The sequence below is a fragment of the Trachemys scripta genome, chromosome 18 (genome assembly GCF_013100865.1).
Source record: "Trachemys scripta elegans isolate TJP31775 chromosome 18, CAS_Tse_1.0, whole genome shotgun sequence".
Lineage (NCBI taxonomy): Eukaryota > Metazoa > Chordata > Testudines > Emydidae > Trachemys > Trachemys scripta.
Window position 1 is genome coordinate 1,770,103 of NC_048315.1, and position 19,432 is coordinate 1,789,534.

Consider the following 19,432-nt stretch of genomic DNA (forward strand, 5'->3'; position numbering starts at 1 on the left):
CGGCTCACGTTGCCCACACACCCGGGCACAGCCACGGTGTAACAGAGGGGACACTGCTAAGCACTCTCCTGCCACGGCCAGTCGCTGCTTCCCAGCCTCCGCGACTCAGGGCTACACACTGACTGCCAATGAGCTCACAGCCTCTGCTTGTGACATCACTCCATCTCCGCAGCAACAAGCTGTGATGTCACAAAGAGGCGAGCCTGACCTCAGCTGGGGTGGAGGAGGGATTTGGAAGAGGGAAGGATCCCAGGGGCACTCCAGTCAGAGCACCCACAGCAGTCAGAGCACCAAGCCAGCACCAGCGCCATGCAGGGCAAAGTCTAGTTCTAGTGCAGAGGAAGGGCAGGGCCCTGGGCCCCTTTGCACTCGAGCATGAGGCCCCGCCAGGGCCCCTTTGCACATGAGCGTGAGGCCCCACCAGGGCCCCTTTGCACTCGAGCGTGATGCTCCGCCAGGGCCCCTTTGCACATGAGCGTGATGCTCCGCCAGGGCCCCTTTGCACGTGAGTGTGACGCCCTGCCAGGGACCCTTTGCACACAAGTGTGACGCCCCACCAGGGCCCTGTGCCCCTTTGCACACCCTGGCAGCCGGCAGTAGTGAGGCCTGAGCCCAGACTCCTGCACTCAGGGGCTGCAGCCGACTGTGCAGTGTCTGTGGGTGATGGGGGTGAGACCACACTATTGGGGGGGGTCACAAGCAGTCCAGCGCCTGCCCTAGGAGCTCCCCACGGGGGAACCAGCAGGGGAGGGGAGCAGGGATGGGCGCGATGGCCAGTGGTAGCCAGCCCAGGGCTCTCAGTAGCCAAGGGCCTGACCCAGTTGTCTGGGAATCGAGGGTGACTCTCAGCTCATGGAGCAGCTCAGCAGTCCCCAGCAGACCAGAGCTGGGCCTGTCTGTACAATCCCAGGTTACAGCTCAGACCCTGGCCCTGGCCCTGGCCCCCCCTCGGCCTCAGGCTGGGGAGCACAGCGGGCGCTCGGTGCGCTGGCAGAAGGGCCAAATCCCAGCAGGACGCTGCCCCTGAGCAAGAGGCAATTCCTCCTGCAGAGGGTGCTGGGACCCTCTGCAGCCGTGACCTGCCCCCCCGTCCATAGAGTCCCTGCCCCAGGCCCATCGCGGCCATAAGCACCTGCGGGGGGGCCCTGGGGTACCCGGGCATCCGGCTGGGGGGTACCACAACCCGGCGGGTGGGAGTGACTGAGTCATGCCCAGCCCCCACCTGTACCCAGAATCCCCCTGAATCCGGAGGGGGGGCGGGGGCTGGGCCCATCAGACATGAAAATAAAGGAGCGTGAAGTGCGGCTTTTCCCATTAATTTGCTGCACGTTGCCATGACGACCCCGGCTGAGGGACGCGCTCGGCACAATCTGTCATTATTTCCCCATTAATAGCGTCAGGGCGGCACCAGGCCTGTGGGTGAGTGAGGGCAGGTCAGGGGGGCAGCCCACCCTTCACAGGAGATTCTGAGGCAGACAGAGACCACCCCCCAGCCGAGTGCCCCTGGGGGTATTGCTTTGCTGAGGAACCTTGGGCAGGTTAAGGAAACAAAGGACCATGGGAAATGGGAAAGGAGGTGCCCCCATCCCTGAAACCCACCGAGCTCTGCCAGTGTCCCTTAATCCCAACCTGCAGCCCCAAACCCACCGAGCTCTGCCAGTGCCCCTCAATCCCGACCCACAGCCCTCGATAGCCCAGCCATGGGCTCTCCCGATTCCCCAAAGCCACCAAGCTCTGCCAGTGCCCCTCAATCCCAACCCGCAGCCTTTGATACCCCAGCCATGGGCTCCCCCGACCCCCCAAAGCCACCGAGCTCTGCCAGTGCCCCTCAATCCTGACCCGCAGCCCTCGATAGCCCAGCCATGGGCTCCCCCCATCCCCGAAACCCACCCAGCTCTGCCAGTGCCCCTCAATCCCGACCCGCAGCCCCCGATAGCCCAGCCATGGGCTTCCCCCAGATCCAACAAGCTCCACACCCCAAGGGTCTGGACTCCAGCGCCCCTCCTGCCCCCCGCCAGGCCCTGCCCCTGTCGTGCTGCCCAGCCATCCGTCTTCAGCCCATGCTCCTTGGAGCCTCCCACCTCATTGGCTGGCTCGGCGCTGACTCCCTCGGGCTCTACAGCCCAGCTCTGCCATCAGCCGGGTGGGGGCGAACCTGGCAGCCCCTGGGCTGAGACACGGAGCAGCTGGTGGGCGGGGAGTGATGCTGAGCCTGGGGACGAGGGGGCTGCACATGGTGTGTGAGGGGATTCACTCTGGGGGCTCGATGTGGGCATTGCAGGCAGAGGGGGCAGGGCGAGGGAGGAGACAGGCGCACAGGGCAGGATCATGGCCTACCCGAGGCTCTGCTGGGTTCCAGGCCCAAGGGGAGGGGCAGGGGAGAAAGTCCCTGAGCTCCAGGCAGGCCTGTAGGTGTGTGGCTGGCTCCCCCACCAACAAGCGCCTCTGCAGAGCACACAGGAGGCTCCCCGGAGGCACGTCCCTCGGCTGGCCCCGTGGCACATGGCGCCGTGCGGGAGGAGCGGCTCCACCCTGCTATCAGCGACAAGGGGCCTAACTTTGCCGGTAATTATGTTAAATGAGCCCGTAATTGCTCACACCAATTATCTCTCCATTAGCGCGTCTCTCTGGTTGGTGCCCGTTTAACCTGGCGATGTCGCAGATTAACTCCGCCGGCAATTCCAGAGCTTTAAACAGGCTAATTGGCCCTGGCTGGCTGCAGCTGTGCCCGGGAAGCAGGTTCACCTGCAGGGGAGCGGGCAGGGCCCGCCCTGGGCGCAGACCCTTGGCAGGATGGTGCCATGCCATGCACTGGACGCAGGGGCGAGATGGCTGAGCTCTGACCCAGGGTTGGCCTAACTCCCCGAACTCTGGGAGGGAGATGCTGCTGGGTGTCCCAGGCTGTGGGGGCAGAGGGGTGGCGTGGTGGCCTGGGAGGAAGAGGGGGGCTCTGGGAGGGACGGGGGGGGTGTATGTGACCCACACTCAGCCAGAGCTTGCCTGGCAGCTCCCAGCCAAGGTGAAGTGCCAAGAGCCCAGGTGCAATGCCAGGCTGAGCTCTGGGCAGACACAGCCCACAGGGGTGCCATGTTACATGCCCAGTGCGCCCATGGGCTGATGAGCCAGATTACAAAGGGACTCTAGATTGGCTCCATGGGAGGGGAAAGGGCCCCTCCCCAGCCTCAGCTGCCTGGCCCCCCTTCCCTAGGGGCAGGGGCATGCCCGGCCCCATTGCTAAGTCAGGTGGCCTCTGGGTCCAGCACGTGGCCTGGAGATGAAGCCGACGGACACTGGCTGCCAGTCCCCTTCCCAAACCTGCCAGGCTGCCTGGCCCACCATCTCCTGGGAGCAGCCCCACACTGCTGTGGGGCAGCACTCCTCTCCCGGGGGTGGGGCTGGCTCGTGGGGCACTGGGTCTATGGCGCAGGGCACCACATCGCGCCACCCAGCCCTGCTGCAACACCAGAGCTCTTGGCCCGCAGGGCTCTGCCCACCGGTGCGGGGGCAGCTGTGTGACCCTGCTGCGCCCCACCAAGGGACGAGGCCCGCTGGCTGCAGGAGGGCACCGTGTCTGGCTGGCGTGTGGGGGGTAGGATGGCACAGGGACCGTGGCTCCGCAGGGCACCGCAGAGAGCAGGCCGGGACTGTACCTTGGAAGCGGAAGCGGAAGGTGCCAGGGCTGGCGGGCTGGGGGCTCCGGAACCGCACGCTGACCCGATTGGTCGGGCTGCGGATCACCTGGCCCCTCATGAGGAAGGACTCGTTGGCCAGGACGACAGGCTCTGCGCCCCCGAAGGTCTCCATGGCGACCGTCTCCCCTTCCAACAGGCTGATGTTCAGGACCTGCGGGAGGAAGGGGCATTGTCAGTGGGGCACCAGGTTATTGCCAGCACGGGCACTTGCCCCCGGTCCTGTCTGGGCGACTGGCACAGCAGGAGACTGCGTTGCCCCCACCCCAGCTAAATCTGAGAGCCTGGGGGGAGTGACCTGGCCAGCTGCCCCACACCCACGGGCTCCAGAGACAGCCCACAGCCCTCTCCTGCACCAGGCCTGCCAGCTCCCTGGGGGGCAGGCAGTCACCCAGACTGCCCTGGAGAGGGGCCGGTGCTCACCCCCATGGGGCCTGTTTCCTCTTCTGGAAGGGGATGTGCCTGCCCTGCCCAGCTCCTCCCCCGACACATCCCCCCGCCGCACCCCAGAGCCCCAGTGCCAGGTGGGCACGTCTCTCTGTGCCTTTTCCCACAGCCAGTCAGCGAGCGGTGAGGCCTGAATGCGCAGGGCCAATGGCAGCACCAGCTTTCAAACATGCTTAGCAGCCCTGTAAATCTTGGTGCTGGGAGATGCCTTGGACAGGCGGCGCTCGGAGTGCTGCTCCCGCACGGGCCGGAACCGGCCCGCGGGCACAGGGGAGAGCCCACACGAGAGCTGTCAGCTGTGCCCTGGCCCCGCCACTGGGCTCAGTAGCAGAGCTGGGGACAGAACCCAGGAGTCCGGGCTCCCGGTCCCCCCTGCTCTAACCCACCGGATCCTACTTCACGCTGAGCTGTGCTGCCCACAGGCTGTTTCTCCCAACCCGCAGCAGGCCCAGCCCTGGCTAAGCCCTGTCATGGGCCTATCGCTGCAGTAGCCCCTGGCTGGTGCTGCCCACGCTGCCATTCGCTCCCCCAGGGACACCGCGCCAGCTCCCCCAAGCAGCCTTTCAGTGGCAATAACGCCTTCGCTCCATTGCCATGGTAACTAGTGGCTGTCCCAGCCGCGAGCTTCGGAGCTGTGATCACTGCCAGCGCATGGGGCACGGTGCCAAGGCGCCTCCACGGGCTCCCTCAGCTTGCCACGGGAGCGGGCAGCACGATGGGCCCATCCATGACCTGCCCCCCCCAAAGCCTGTGGGGACTGGCCCTGGGCATTGTCCTGGGAACGCCGGGGCTAGCGACTGCTGGGGGCAGATCCGGGATCTGAGCCAGAAGGCAGCTTGGCCTCATGGAGGGGTGAAGGGACAGGCCCCAAGTGTAACTGCTGGGTGCCCCAGGCCCAGGGGTGAGGCTGGATGGACAGGAGGGCGGCTTGTCCCTCTGGAGACTCCGGGTCACCCCTGGAAGGGGGCACAGCGGTGCCAGTCCCTTCTGCGGGCTGCCGGGGCCACGTGGCCCATCCCCCAGGGCACAAAACGTCCTGCACCTGGCGCAGCCACAGCATGCAGCACCTGAAGACAAATCACGCCGTGGCTTGTGCTGGGCCTGGCACTGGGAGAGGGCAGTCACTGGGGCTGCAATGCTGCCAGCATGCAAGGCAGGTACGGGTCACAGATGGTACCTGCCTGCTGCAAACCCCTAGTGGAGACACCATTTGCACGGGTCCAATGAAATCAGGGAGAGCTGCACGGGTGCAAACCACATCTCCGTCACTGGTGCCTGGGGCAGCAGCACCAGAGACTGGAACGCCAGGGAGGCCTGCAGCCCCCTCTGCCAGGGACAATGGCTGCTCGTGCCAGCAGTACAGGGGAGCTCACAGCCAGCGTGCAGGGACGGAGGCTGGCAGAGCCCAGAGCAGCCCCCGCAGGGGCTCCAGGTACAGGGGGCTCTGCGGGCAGCAGCTCAGACGCCAGGCAGGAAGGGAGCCCTGGGAACGGCACGTGGCAGCCTGCACATGGCTCACGGGGGGCACGCACATTCGCTCCCTTGGCCTTAACCGGCAGGCGAGAGCCAATGGGAACCGGGGACGAGGCTCTGGGCACGGCGCGATGGATCCCGGCCAGCGGGAGATGGAGAACCGCCAGCACAACGAGCTCCAGATGGCGAAGAGACACAGCCAGCTGGAGAGAGGGGCCCAGCCACCGAGCTAGCAGAGCAGGGAGCCTCCAGCAGGATCCACACAGCACACAGACACTCCCCCCAGCACGGGCACACGCACACACTCATACACCCCTCCCCCGCGTGCACACCCCCCCCCCCGCGTGCACACACTCACACACCCCCCCCCCCGGCATGGGCACACGCACACTATAACCCCCCATGCAGACGCATACACATTCCCCCATGCGTGTGCACACACGCACGCACGCCCCTCCACATGTGCACACACACACTCAGCAGCAGTGAGGAGAGGAACGCAGCAGAGGGGTCCGTGGCAGGATGCTGCAGCCGCAGGCCAGGCTGAGTTTGGCTGCGTGTCTGCAGGTTGCTGCAGGGCTCTTGCCTGCCAGCCCCAGCGGTGCCGTGCAAGCGCCACGTGACTCACAGCACGGCAGTCAAAGCGCAGCAGCTCGCCCCCGGCCCCAGGGGCTGCTAGCGTGCTAGAGCCTGCAGCCCACCCACATGGGTGTGGAGCGGGGGTGGGTCCCACAACAGGCTATGCCCTGCTCTAACTGAACTGTTTTCACACCGGTTGGATCACGCTGGGCACCGTTTGGTGCAGAGGCGGCCTGGATGGGAGGCAGCTGGAAGCTGGTTTATGCAATGGGAGCTGAGAGCTGGCCAGGGCACAAGCTCACGCTGGGTTCGTGCATGTGATGCCTTCCCCGCAAGCGGCTGCCTCGTTGAGTAACAGCTGGCTGCTCACCTTTGGGGGCAGGGCACACACAGGGCACAGAGAGCCGCAGCCCGGGTTTCGTAGCTTCCTCTGGGCCAGCGCAATCCCGTCGAGTCCCCGTGCACCTCCCCATCCCACTTCCAAGGGCTAAGGGGCTCCTGGAGTGAGAACGCGGCTGCCCTCCCAGGCAGAACAGACCGGGCCCTGCCCAGCGCTCTCAGTCAAGCTGCATCGCATTCACGTAGGCCAGCCATGGATTCTCACGGCGGGCGCGGTCACGGCTGCCACTCAGCCACGCAGCGTGGAAATGCAGACAGATTGCCCGGCACGGGTGAGGAAATGGAGTTCTCTCCTGTGATTGTGCCGCAAATTCAGAAACTCCAGCTGGGGTGGGCGGTGTCCTGGACGGGACCCTTGGCAGCAGCCAATCCTCCCCACACTCAGGTGAGCTCTGGGGCAGACACAGGCGGAGCACTAACGCCTCCAGCCTTGTCCAGGCGAAGGCAAGTAACTGCCCCACTCTCCCTTCACTGGTTTCAGCATCCCTGGGCCTTGACATCTGCAGCTGTTCCAGCCAGCTGCGAGAGCAGAGCAGTCCCCACATGCCCCCGCGTACCCCACAGCCTCATGCCCCCTGCTCTGGGGGTCAGGATCACCCCAGCTTTACAGGGGGGCACCACGGCTCAGAGAGACTCAGCCAAGGTCTCCCAGCACTAGGAATTTGACCCAGGTGTCCTGAGTCCCACCCGGCTTGGCTCTGAGCCACTCGCTCGCTGCTGGAGGTGAGCGAGCATCCACACACTCACGGGCTCCCGGCTTGCTGGGAATCCTGGGAAGGTTTAACCTTGAGGTTGCCTGGCAACAGTTTATATTTTAATGGATCGTTATAAAATATAACAACCCCTGCCCCGTTTGGGACTCTCCCACTGGTGGCCCGGGGGTGGGGCGCCGGCGGGGAAGTAGGGATGGCGTTTCAGCCCGTTCAGTGGTCACGGAAAGCTCCGAGGCCCTGTGGCTGGGGGATGGCCGTGCAGCCCGGCACACACACTGCAAGGACCAGCCCCTAGTCCCTAGCGTCCATCCCCACTTCCCTGGGGCCAGCGGGGAGGTTCCAGGCCCCGAGGCCTGGCTCCCGGCAGCCCTCTGCTGCAACGGCATCATCACTTATCCTGAGAAACCCCAAGCTGTTGGCTTGTCTCATTAGGAGGTGATTGGATATTAACGACGTTAATTAAGCAACGCTAACAACGCTACACGGTAATGGAGAGCAGTGCCGGTACACACGTTCTCGCCCCACGCCGCTAATTACCGCGAAGTACCTGTCGGGCGGCGGGGGGTGGGACGCCGCGTGTGGGCCGGCACCGTGCTGAACTCCTCGCCGTGCTCTTCAACTGCCGCGGGATGGAGAACGACGGGTAGGGGGGAAACTCCTCGCCTGTCTCCATGGCGATCAGCTTCCCCGCCCCATAGCCAGCCCCAGCGCAGCGCTGGGCTCACCCTGCCATAACGGGCCACCCCCTCCCACTGTGCCAGGGCCGGCCCACAGGCTGATCTCCCCCCAGCCCCTCAGGATGCCGGGTGATTGTGGGCTGACCCAGCCTGGGTCTGGGGGATGTGAAACCAGAGCCTGGCGTAGAGCTGGAGCATGACAGAGGCCCACAATGCCCAGCCCCGGGCAAGCAGAGCCTGCCTGGTTCTCCTCCCAGTGCCGCCGCCCTGCCCTCTCTGCGTGGGCAGCCGGCGCGTCACCCACCCTGTCTCGACGGACGGGGCCTGTGTGGCAGGTGGAGGTGGCGGGTTATTTATTTATTAAGATGGAGTCTGAAAGCTCTGCTGTTGCCGAGGTCTAATTAGGCCCCAGGAGGGGGGCTGGCTGGGGGCTGGAGCGCATTGTTCAAATGTCGCCAAATACCACGTGCATTGATCTGACATTCTGTTACCCTTTCACGAGAGCAGCGCTGCATTCGCATGCCCCTCGGTTGAGGGCTGGGTTTGCTCCGCAGCGGCAATTCCAGCCCCCCTGCAGCCACCTCCTGCTGGACGGGCTCCTGAATTGCGCCCCGGGTCCCCTGCTATTCCCCCTGGGGGTCCCTTCCAGCTCGCCAGCCAGCATTTCCCTCCCGGGCGGTTCTGCAGAGCCAAGAGGGAAAGTCCTGGAGTGCTGGGTCATGTGCCGGCCACAGACCCCATCAGAGCAGGGCTGGCCTTTGCTGCTGTCTCCAACCCACGGCACCGTGGCTGTGCAACCGCCCAGCTATGAAACACGAAACACCTGCCCAGGGACTGCCCAGCGCCTCACCTGCCTGCCTGGCACCACCGGGCTCAGCTGCACCGGTGCCCAGGCACGAGTTCCAAAAGGAACAATTGCCCCAACCCCCAGAGTGAAAATCCTCCCTACCCACACAGCCGTGGGTGACCCTGGTTCCTGCAATGGTGCCCATGCTACTCACTCCTGCAGCCATGGCAGGGCCTGCCCTGCCCCTCCAACCTGGCACCGCGGCCCAACTCCCTGTCCCACAGCTGGAGATGCCCCCTGCCAGGTCGTGAGGGGGAGGCCCAGCATGCTTTGCGCAGAGGGATTTGCATATTGAGTGCCCTCTGGTACCACTAGCGCCATCTGTTGTGGGGGAGGAGAGATGCAGGGTGCTCAGCAGCTCCGCCGGGGCGTTCTCAGCGTGAGGCTTAGGGGCTAAAGGCAAGGGGGGGAGCCAGGTGTTTTGGCGGTTTGAGGCACTTCGCTAGGATTCCATTCGCGCCGTGAGAGACCCACCCCGCCCGTCCCCCGCGCTGTGCGGCCTCGAGCGCAGGTGTGTTTCCCACTCAGGGCCTTGGGGCCTGCAGGGTCCCCCCACAAGCTGGCAATGCGGCATTCAGGAGCCCCCGGTACCGACCTTGATCTCCACGCCATAGCCAGGGTACCCGGAGATGGTGTAGGTGCAGTCCAGGCTGTCATAGGGTGAACTGACCGGCTCCGGAGACTCCAAGGAGCCCTCAGGGCCCGTGAGGTTCCAGTTGCACGGAGCTGGGGGCAAGAGGAAATCATGGGATCAGACAGGCCTCACGCCTGCTCCCTGCTCCGACGGCCCATTCCACCCCTCCTCCCCAAACAGAGTCCAACATCCTCACCCTCCTCTCGCTCACCCAGGCTCCGGGACACCTTGTGCTGATGACAGGGTGGCTCATGGTCTCGTCCCCAGCCAGGGAAGTGGAACCCCTGGTTAGCCTCATCCCCGGTACCCACCAAGGGCCAGAAGCAGCCTGTGCCCTCCCTCCCACCAGACCCATCGCCTTAGATACGAGTTTGCCCAGGCCAAGGCCCCATCACGCCCCATTTCACATGCAACTGTGGCGCTGGGCCAGAGGCCCTGGGCTAAACTGGCCTCCCTCTAGGGCGCGTCTATACTGGGCGCAGCTCCAGCAGGGGTGCAAAGGCGGGAGCGCTAGCGTAGACCAGGCACTGGTCTCGTCTCCAGTACAGCTCCCACCGCACCCTTCCCGGTGGGGCCACGGCCACAGCCCCCCACCACAGGAGGGGCCGCACGCCACAGCAACTGCCGCCCCCTCCTGCTGGGCCGTGCACCCTGGGAACCTGGGGGCTGAGTACTGCTAGCGGAGAGGTCAAAGCAGCTGATGTCGGCATGGCGGGACGGTCCTTACAGCCGTTCCATACCTGGACAGCAGCTGTCCCATCAGGGTGCTCACCAGCCCAGTCCCAGTGGAAGCCAGCTCCCAGCCGAGGCAGCTGTGTCTCCTGCAGCCTGGGACCATCTCCCCGCCATGTGGTGACACGCTGGCTGAATGCCTGCCACACACTGGGCGTGGAGCGATGCAGCCAGTCAGAGCTGTGCCCAACTCCTCCTCGCCTTCCCTTGTGTCACCAACATGTCGTGACTGCCCTGCGCGACGGCCCACTGACACCCCAAAAGCGGGTCCAGCTCTCTCCGAAGACCGTGCCCCCACCCCCACCCTCTCTTTAGCAGGCAGCCTGGCCTGGTGCCCCTGGCCCCTGCTGGGGTGGGAGTGCCCTCACCTGGCACCTGCACCGTGGTGATGGTGGTTGTGGTGATGATGGTGGTTGTGGTGGTTTCCTCGTCGTCCCCAGAAATCGTGGCTGTGGTGGCAGCCTCCATCCCGGGCTCCTTGGCCCTTGGCAGCGCTGGGCTGGGTGCCCGCGGTGAGACAAATCGGGCTGTGGGGGTGATGGCGGTCGGGGTGTTGCTGGTCACCATGGTGGTGGTGGCTTGACCCGGGTTGGGCAGGGCGGCCTGGGAGATGGCAGGCGCGGGGGTAATGGGAGGCTCCGTGGGGACAGAGGCAGAGTTGCTCTCGGGGCTGGCTGGCCGGGGATCTGCCCATGACGCCATGTGGCCTGCAGCCGTGGTCAGCAGCTCGGCGGTGAACGCTGGCTTGACCATTTCTGGGGTCCTCTCTGCGTCTCTGGCCTTGGCCTTCTCTCCCACCAGGGCCGTGGTGCTGGTCATGGTCACGGGGGCCGTGGCTGGCACAGTGAGGGATGTGGTCAGGTCAGAAAACACCGGAAGGTCATCTTGGTTTGGCAGGTTGGCTCTGGGGGTCTGGGTGATCCGTCCTGGCATGTCAGGCATGACTGGGCCTGGCCCCCCCAGGCCCCACGTGAGGAAGGGCACCTGCCTCAGATAGTCCTTCTTCGCCAGGGCCTCGTGCAGGAACTCCTCCAGCAGGGGGTGATGGTTGAGCAGCGTCAGCGTGGGGGCTGTGGTGACAAAGCGGACCTCGCCCTCCAGCTCGTCCGGAGTGGGGGGCACCGTCTGGTCCCCCTCAGCCTCAGAGCTCCCCGCTGCCTTCCGGCCCACCATGTTCGGCTCCTCCGAGGCAAAGTCTGGAAGGAGGAGAGAGGCGGCTGAGAACACGGGCGGCCAAGGGGGAAGGGGCCAAGGAGAGGCGGGGAGCTGGGCTGCCAGAGGCCTGGCTCTATGAACCTTGGCATCGCACCCCCCACCCCCAAGGGGACCAATCGTGGCAAGTCACGGTGTGGCGGCTGGTGCTCCGGGGGCACCCAAGTGCTCAGAACACCCCTGTCCAGCCAGCAGGAGACCCCCCAGGATGGGTGGTGCTCAGACCAGCTGCCAATTCCCTCCACACCTGCTGACAGCCACAAGCCTCTGCCAAGCTTGTGGGGACAGATGCTATGTGTGCAGGGGGACAGGTCCCCCCCAGCACAGCGCCCTCAGAGCAGTACTCCCCTTCCCAGAGGTGTGGGGGGGTCTGCAGAGCTGCCCCCAAAAGGCCCTGCACTGCCCTGCTCCTGCTGGCAGTCATGGCTTTTACACCACATGCCCTGGGCCGCTGGCTGCTGAACAAACTGAGCCATTGGCCTCCACACTGTGCCCAGGGCCCCAGGGGAGGGCAACTGAAGCCCTGCTGGGAACACCAAAGGCCCCAGCTTCTCTGAGAGACAGCACGCCCCTTTCCTGGGCAGCAGGCCCCGAGTAAGGCTCCCAAGCGCTCCCCAGGCCAGTCTCAGCAGCTGGCCGTGTGCCCTGCCCAGCCTGGTCACTGACGGGAAGCTGCTAGGAGCTGTGCTGAGCTGGGCCAGCCCATGCCAGTGCCCCACACATTGCAATGGTGCCAAGGGGGCACAGCTCTTAGCCCTGGCACCGGTATCCTACAGACCCAAACTATCGCACTTGGCCCTGGCACTGAGAGACACAGCAAGCAGCTCCATCGGGCAGCCAGGCTGGGGGCCCTCCATGGGGCTGGGGGCCCTCCATGGGGCTGGGGTCCTGAGCCAGGGCCTGGAGAATGGAGGGGACAGAACGCTAGCAACAGGCAGCTGTGTAACTGCCCCAGAACTGCGCCCACCCCGCTCCTCCTACCCAGACAGGCTCCAGGCCTTACCGTCCCAAACCAGGGATTGGATTGGAGCTGACCCCCCCATGACTGAGACAAACCCAGCTGCCAGCCAGCCCCCTCCCCACCCAGGCAAGACAGGGGTGCTGTGAAGGCCCCCTCCCCATTTCCTGCGAGGAGGGGCGGGCAGCCGGGAGAGGAGCGGGAGCCGCGAGGCGGAACGGTATCTAAGAGGAGGCGCCAATCGCTTTCAATAAAGCTGATGACTTTATCGGGGGACGTGTGTTTCTGGGTAAACAGAGCCAGGGCTGGAACGTCACTGACTGTGCAATCAGCAGCCGGTTTGGCAGCCCGTCCACGCGGCTGATGGGCGCTGCCGAGGCTCTGGGGAGATGGCGCTTCCGGACAGCATTGGGGCCCTTATCCTGCACGTGGCTGCTCCGGAGAGTCATGCCCAGCAATGCAACACTTGCTAATGGATGGGACGCAACAGTTTGTGGGGGCAATGCCCCCTGCCCTCCCCAAACTACGCCCGTGTCTTCAAATAGCTTATTCCGGCAACTGGGTCTCTTGATGGACTCATCCGCCCTCCGCCCCCGACCTGGCCTCACCAGCCCCCACCTGCCCAGATCCTGAACTGGGCCCTGATGTCAGGAGATTTTAACTCTAACCACATCTGGTTCTTTGCTCCTGGGTCAGTGCCTCAGGGCCTGTTCCCAGCAGCTCTCCCCCAGCACGAGGGCTGGGAATGCACTCTTTTCCGAAATGCCAGCCGAGATTTCCCCCCAGTCACCTGACTCCAGGAGCTGGGACATTAGGCAAGCAGCAGACGTGGCAGGAGCTGGCAGAGTGTCGCTCTGGCCCTCCCGGGCCAGCCGCACGGGGTAGGGTGGGCAGGGCAACCCACACGGCTCCATGGCAGGCGCGCTCCCCTCCTGCCAGCACCGCAGCCTCATTAGTGGCCCTCCCTGCACATTATCTCCTAAGCTATGCAAATAACCTGTGTGTGAAGCCATTTAAAGTATTTAGACTAAATGAGAAAAGGCTTTCATCAGTCCTAATGAGCCATTGAACATGGCTCCCTGGCGAATTCGCTCTCCCTCCCTCTCCTCCCCACCACCGCTTGTGCCCCAAGAGCTGGCGTGTGATCCCATCTCCCGGGGACGGCTCCCACACATGCCCTGCCCTGCCTTACCCAGCAGGGGTGGGAGGGTGGGGGGACAGAGCTCCCAGAACGCCCCCTCCCCCGTAACAGAAAACATCACAGCTCAGCCATGCGGTCACTGGTGACACCAGTGCTGCCCGGAGACTACGCCACAGTAGACTTATTGTAGGGCCTACGTAAACGGTGGCTGAATTGTTTACTCTTTCCAGACAAGCAGGGAGATTGCTTTGGGGAGTGGAGAACCCTTGATTTTCCCAACGGGAAGGGCGTTCCTCATGTGCTAAGGGGGGTCATAGCCACATTACACTGTCTGCCTGGGCCTCGTGCAGAGCCGGCTGCTCGGGGTGAGATGGGCCCTCGCCAGGCCTCAGGCCTTGTCTTCAGCTAACTCTGCCCTGCCCCTTGGTCACACCTGGGTTGGGTTGTTCGGAGCTGGTGGGGAGTGAGCTGCCCTGATCAGGGCGGGAGTGGGGACAAAGCGGGGCGCGTGTAGCTCTCAGGTCCCCAGTGTGGGGCAGTGACTGACCGCCGGTGAGGGTGGTAACACCTGTCGGGAACATTGAACTCCAACTGCAGGAGGAGAAGAGCTCTGCTAACGGAGCTAAGGCTGGCGCTGGGAGCTCCTGGCTCAGAGAAGGCAGGACGGCCATGTCGCGGGGAGCTCCCGCCCCCTTCGCCCCCCGGCCAGAGTGAGCAGGCAGCCCCCCTCGCTGCCCAGCGCAGCTCCCTCAGGCCTGGCAGCACCGGGGACGTGGCAGATGCACGTCAGGATGGGCGTGGCAGGGGCCATTGTGCCACCTGCCAAAGGGGAGCAGGAGACTCCCGCTAACGTGCTGCAGCAGAGTTCAGCTCCCGGGGAGGGCGGGACAGAGAGAGCCAAGGACGCGCCCGGCAAGGGCCAGCCATGTCCCAAGGGCCCAGCCCGCGGAGCACGGCGCGTGTCTGCAGGAGGCAGCGGCACGAGGTGGCCAGGCGGCGCGTGCTCCGAGACAGGCTGTGTTAGCGCACAGGGCACGTCCTGGCGGAGCGCTTACACCGCGCGCCAGCACTGATGACATGATACTGCCAATTAGCAGGTAATTATACTGAACGCTACCAAGGGCAGGGCCCTTCAAGGATTAATCGCCACGTGACTGCCACTTTGAAGGGACTATTAAGAGGCTTTAGCTTCAAAGATTGGGGGAAAAGTTATTGCTCCAGTTCCTGAGTCCTGCTGAATGGGGTGCTCAGAGAGTGGGTGGGGGCTGTCAGCCAAAGGCCCCCCCCAAGCTTTGCCAGTGCCCCTTACTCCCGACCCACAGCCCCATCCCCACTATCACAGCCCCAGGCTCCCCCCTCAATGCAGTCCTTCAGCACCTCATGCTATGTTAGTCCCACTCACCCTCACCCCAGCTAACGCCCCTCGACCCACAGCACCCAGGGCGTGGAGGAGATGCTGGCTGTGGAGAACGTCTCTCCAGGCCACGACAAGTTGAGTTCCCCCCCACCCCATTTTCACTTGTTACTCCAGGCACTTCTGGGGTCACTGGACTCGCCAGACCCGCCTAGCCCTGGCCCTGACACTGCCAGTTCTGTCAGAGGAGACATAAGGAACAGCTGGCGAATGGCTGTTTCCTGCCCTGGTACAGCCGGATTTACGTCCCTTCCTACTTTATAATTAACCCACTTCATGGCACCAGGCATTCTCCTTACCATGGCAAGGCCCCCTATGAACCCAGGTGTCCGGAGGCCAACAGCTGGTGTGCTGGCCCCCAGCACCACGTGCATGTAGAGCAGGGTTGGGTGGCAGTTGGAGGGAGCCCCTGCTCTGCAGCCTCCAAGGCCAGGGGCCGGGATGCGCCCCTGGGGCCGGCGGGCGGCCTTTCAGGGGCGTCCCCAAAGCGCCGGAGGAGCCTCGCTGCACGGTAGTGGCCAGGAGAGGCCCTGCCCCCCGCCTCCCTCGCTGAGCAGGGAGAAATATGCCTTGTTGCAGAAGTTCTAAGAGGTTAACTTGCACCCAGCACGACTGGAATTATTTTTTAATAGGATCCATTTATTATACCATAAAAGTTAATGAGTTTATACTGAAGGGCGCCAGAATCCCTTTTAGGTTTTAATAGGGGATTAGCACTCCAGCCCAAGCCCTACACCGGCTCATTAACTGCTGCCTGCAATGGCTCCCCACTCCAGGGGGTGGGATCTCTGGGGAAGCGATTCCCCCAGCCCCCTGGCCTGGCGTACTCATGGACACAGCCAGTCAACGCAGATTCCCCTTTGTCACCAGGCCTCGAGTGGCCCCACAGGACTCAGCCACCTGCAAAAGCTTCTGGGAATTTGCCTGTCCCGGGCCAGGCATCCAGCAGTGACCCCAGGGTCACCGAGAGCCGTGTGGCCATAGCCCTGCACGGAGCCTGACCAAACCTGGGGCAGATGGGCAGAAAACAAGGCCGTGTCCTGTGGGGTCTCGGAGCCAGACAGCCCAGGAGCAACCAGGGAGTGGCTGTGCGGAGACCAGTGCCAACAGAGGGGTGCCAAGTGCACGGCCCCATCTCTCCTGGGCAGGGGACACACTGGCAGAGAAGGGCAGCAGGGTGCACTGGTGCTATCGGGCGGTGCCAGCCCTAGAGAGGGAGAAGGCTCCGGTGCTGGCACTCCGCCCCGCCCTGCCGGATGCTGCCCCCAGCCCCGGAACCAGCCGGCTGCTGGGCTCAGCTCTCCCCGAGTGGGTTATTTTCTCCTCAGCGCTCTAAACGGCTGTGATAACTCTGCTCCTGCTGCTCGCTGGATGGCTCTGATAATGAGATGTAACTTCTCAATGGGTGTTTTGTGCTCCAGCAAAACGTGTAAATAAATTGAAATGCTAATAATACCCCATCAGGAGAGATTCACTCCGCGACCCCCGCAACCTCATCAGCGCCGGCTCCTCTGTACCAGAGGCTGCCGGCAGACGCAGGGCCAGCCAGGCGGCCCATTATGTAACGCTGGGCTGGGAGAGCCCCTGCGGGGGTGGGACGGAGGCAGCCGGATATTTTGGTGAACACCGAACAAGGCTCTGCAGGAAGAGCCATCGCTCAGTAGTGCCCCCGCTCCCCACGGCGGGCGCTGGCCAGAGGCGCTGCTGGGCAGTCCTGGAGCGAGTACCAAACGTTTCCCACCATGCCCTGAGCAATACGCTGGGCTGCAGGCAAGGCAGGACCAGAGAATGGGGATGCAACGGGCTGCACCAGGTACCCTACGGGTGCTGTCAATGCAGAAGGCCCCTGGGCACCGCCTGCCCTGCCCCCACCCTCATGCCTGGCACAGGCTGGGTCCCAGCCCCGTCCCACACCCCTTATGCCACAGCTGGGCACATGCTAGCCCCCCACTGGAAGGGGGAAGCCAGCGCTGGGTCACCGCACATGAGGTGGCCAGAGCCACCAGCCAGGAGGCTGGGCTAAAGGCACCCTCTTTGCCCAGTGGCGTGTTTATTCCCCGGAGCCCTCCGCACTCATCTTCCCACCTGCCACTGAGAACAGCCATGAGCCGCACGAGACGCCTGGTGCCCGGGTCCGCCAGGCGGGTGGAGAGTGCTGAGCCGGGGCGGGGCTGACTGAGCCCTAGGAACCGAGTCGGGACTGCCTGGGCTACCGGCCCCCTGCCAGCGGCGCCAGGGACAGCGCTGGGCAGCAGCACAGAATAAACCTCACGCGCAAAGAGGTGGGATCCCCCGGTGACGAAACAGGCACAGAGATGGATTCATGTGCTTGACATCACACAGCGAGGAGGTGGTATGGAACCCAGGAGTCCTGCTCCTCCCCCCGCGCCAGCCCCCACTCCCCGCCCAGAACGGGGGATCAAACCTGAGTCAGGCTCTGAGCTCCACACTCCCCCCAGATGCATCTGAAGAAGTGAGGGTTTTTACCCACGAAAGCTTATGCCCGAATAAACCTATTAGTCTTTAAGGTGCCACCAGACTCCTCGTTGTTTTTGTGGATACAGACTAACACGGCTACCCCCTGATACATACTCCCGCTATTCGGCTCTGCACCCCTGGCTGGGGACCAAGCGACTGGAAGGGGAGACCACGCCAGCAGCGGGGCGAGCGGGGGGGTGGGTTGCCTCAGGAAAACGGCTCAGATGTGGAGCTGCTGGAGGCAGGGATCCGGCAGCGTGGCTGCTTGTTAGCGGAAGGCCCTTTAGACTGCGGGATTAGGCACTGAGCTGGTAACAAACACTGGCAGATCAGCCCGACGCTGCGGCTAATCGCACATAAGTCAGCACTGGCTTCTGCTGAAGGAGGCTCGTCTGCTCGGCAAAGCCAGGAGAGAGAGAGAGATCGGCTCTGCCAGGCTGTGGTGCCCACAGTGCCCTGGGGCGGGGGCTCCCAGCCAGGGCCGGCTCCAGCTTTTTTGCCGCCCCAAGCAGCGAAAAAATCAAAGAGAACAAAGAAAAACCCGATTGAGCTGCCGCCGAAGTGCTGCTGAAGAGGAGGAGAGGGAGTGAAGGACCCGCCGCCGAATTGCCGCCGCAGACCCGGACGTGCCGTCCCAATACCGGATGGACGTGCCGCCCCGGGCACCTGCTTCCTTCGCTGGGGCCTGGAGCCGGCCCTGCTCCCAGCACACCTGCCATGGGCGCTGGGTGCGCCGCCGCCCCGTGCCAAGCAGGGCGCTCTGGGGCCAAGGGGCAGGCGCTGCCAGGAGGGCTCTGCAGGAGCGAGGGGGTCAGGAGCCAGGTTCCCGAGAGCGAGGGGCCCAGCTCTGTGCCAGGCTCCGCTACTGAAGCTTTGCCGGGCACATGGGAAACACTCCCTCCGTGCTCCTATTACTAGCGCAGGAACAATCCGCTGGGGGCCGGGGCCACGCCTGGTAACCGGGCTGGGGATGTGGGGGCACAGCACCTTCGCAGCACAAGGGAGGGTCTCAAGGCCGCGGAGGCTCCCGAAGCGGCGCCCCCCAGCGGAGAGCGGGAGGGGCTCAGAGCCCCGGGGTGACAGCAGCCCCAGGACGGCTGCCTGCGCCTGGCTCCGGAAGAGGAGGAATATTTGCCTCCTGTGCACCCAGCAGCTGCTCAGCGCGGACGCCATGCTCTCGCCACAGAGCCTGGCAGAGGAGAACTCTCCCGCTGCCCGAGCTCGCTGGAGACGGGACAGTCGCTGGCTGGAGCCTGGGGCAGCCGCTGCACAGAGAGGGTGGGAACGAACTGCCTTCTGGAGTCCTGCTGAATCCGGTGGGGAGTTCTCGGGGCCCCGGGCCTAGGAGGGGCTGGGAGCAGGAGCCCTGAGCGCACAGGCCCCGAGGGGCATGGGGAGACGGCAGGTACTGAGTGATGGGGCCACATTCCCCATGGGACAATGGCTGCACCGCCCAGGACCCCAGGCAGCAGCGGCAAGGTGGGTGCCACATGGTACGCCAGCCACAAGCCAAGACACACACACCCCCGGCCCAATGGACGCTGGCCCTATGGGGGGCCTGGCACCCGTCACTGTGCTAACGCCCCCAAGCAGCCAGGTGGGTTTCAGATCAAAGGGATAAAGATGACGCTTTCTCCAGCTGCCATCCAGGGCAATTGATGTCCTGTGCAGGGCGGTGCCAACCGAGTGCCAGGCCGAGGTGTTGCAGGGGCCAGGGCAACTGCCGCTAAGAGAGGAAATTCCCCCCAGGCCCACAAAGCCTCTCCCCACCCAGGCATGTCCCCGCTGCTGGCAATGGGCGTTTATACAGACACCACCCAGAGCCCGTTGTCTTCCCCTTCCTCTAGTGACCGCTGCACGGCCGGTGCCCCCCACCGCTGATCCCACAGGCCCCACCGTTGCCACCCACACCCTGAGCACAGCGCGGCGACGGGACCTGCCTTAGGCCAGAGAGAGAACCCAGGAGTCCTGACTCCCCGTCCGTTTCGCTAACCACTAGCTGGCCCTGCCCACCCTTGCTTGTGCTGTCATGGGACAGG

At 64.3% G+C, this 19,432-nt stretch overlaps 1 protein-coding gene across 2 annotated transcripts in view; it reads right to left on the bottom strand.

Moving 5' to 3' along the window:
* SEZ6 (seizure related 6 homolog) overlaps positions 1-19,432 on the bottom strand; it is a 57,852-nt gene that overhangs the window by 14,031 nt on the left and 24,389 nt on the right. For both annotated transcript variants that reach the window (XM_034752755.1, XM_034752754.1), the window contains exons 2-4: positions 10,559-11,386; positions 9,420-9,550; positions 3,651-3,843 (exon numbers count right to left, since the gene is read on the bottom strand). In XM_034752755.1, coding sequence (XP_034608646.1) covers positions 3,651-3,843; positions 9,420-9,550; positions 10,559-11,386 — 1,152 coding nt within the window. The remainder of the gene's footprint in view (positions 1-3,650; positions 3,844-9,419; positions 9,551-10,558; positions 11,387-19,432) is intronic.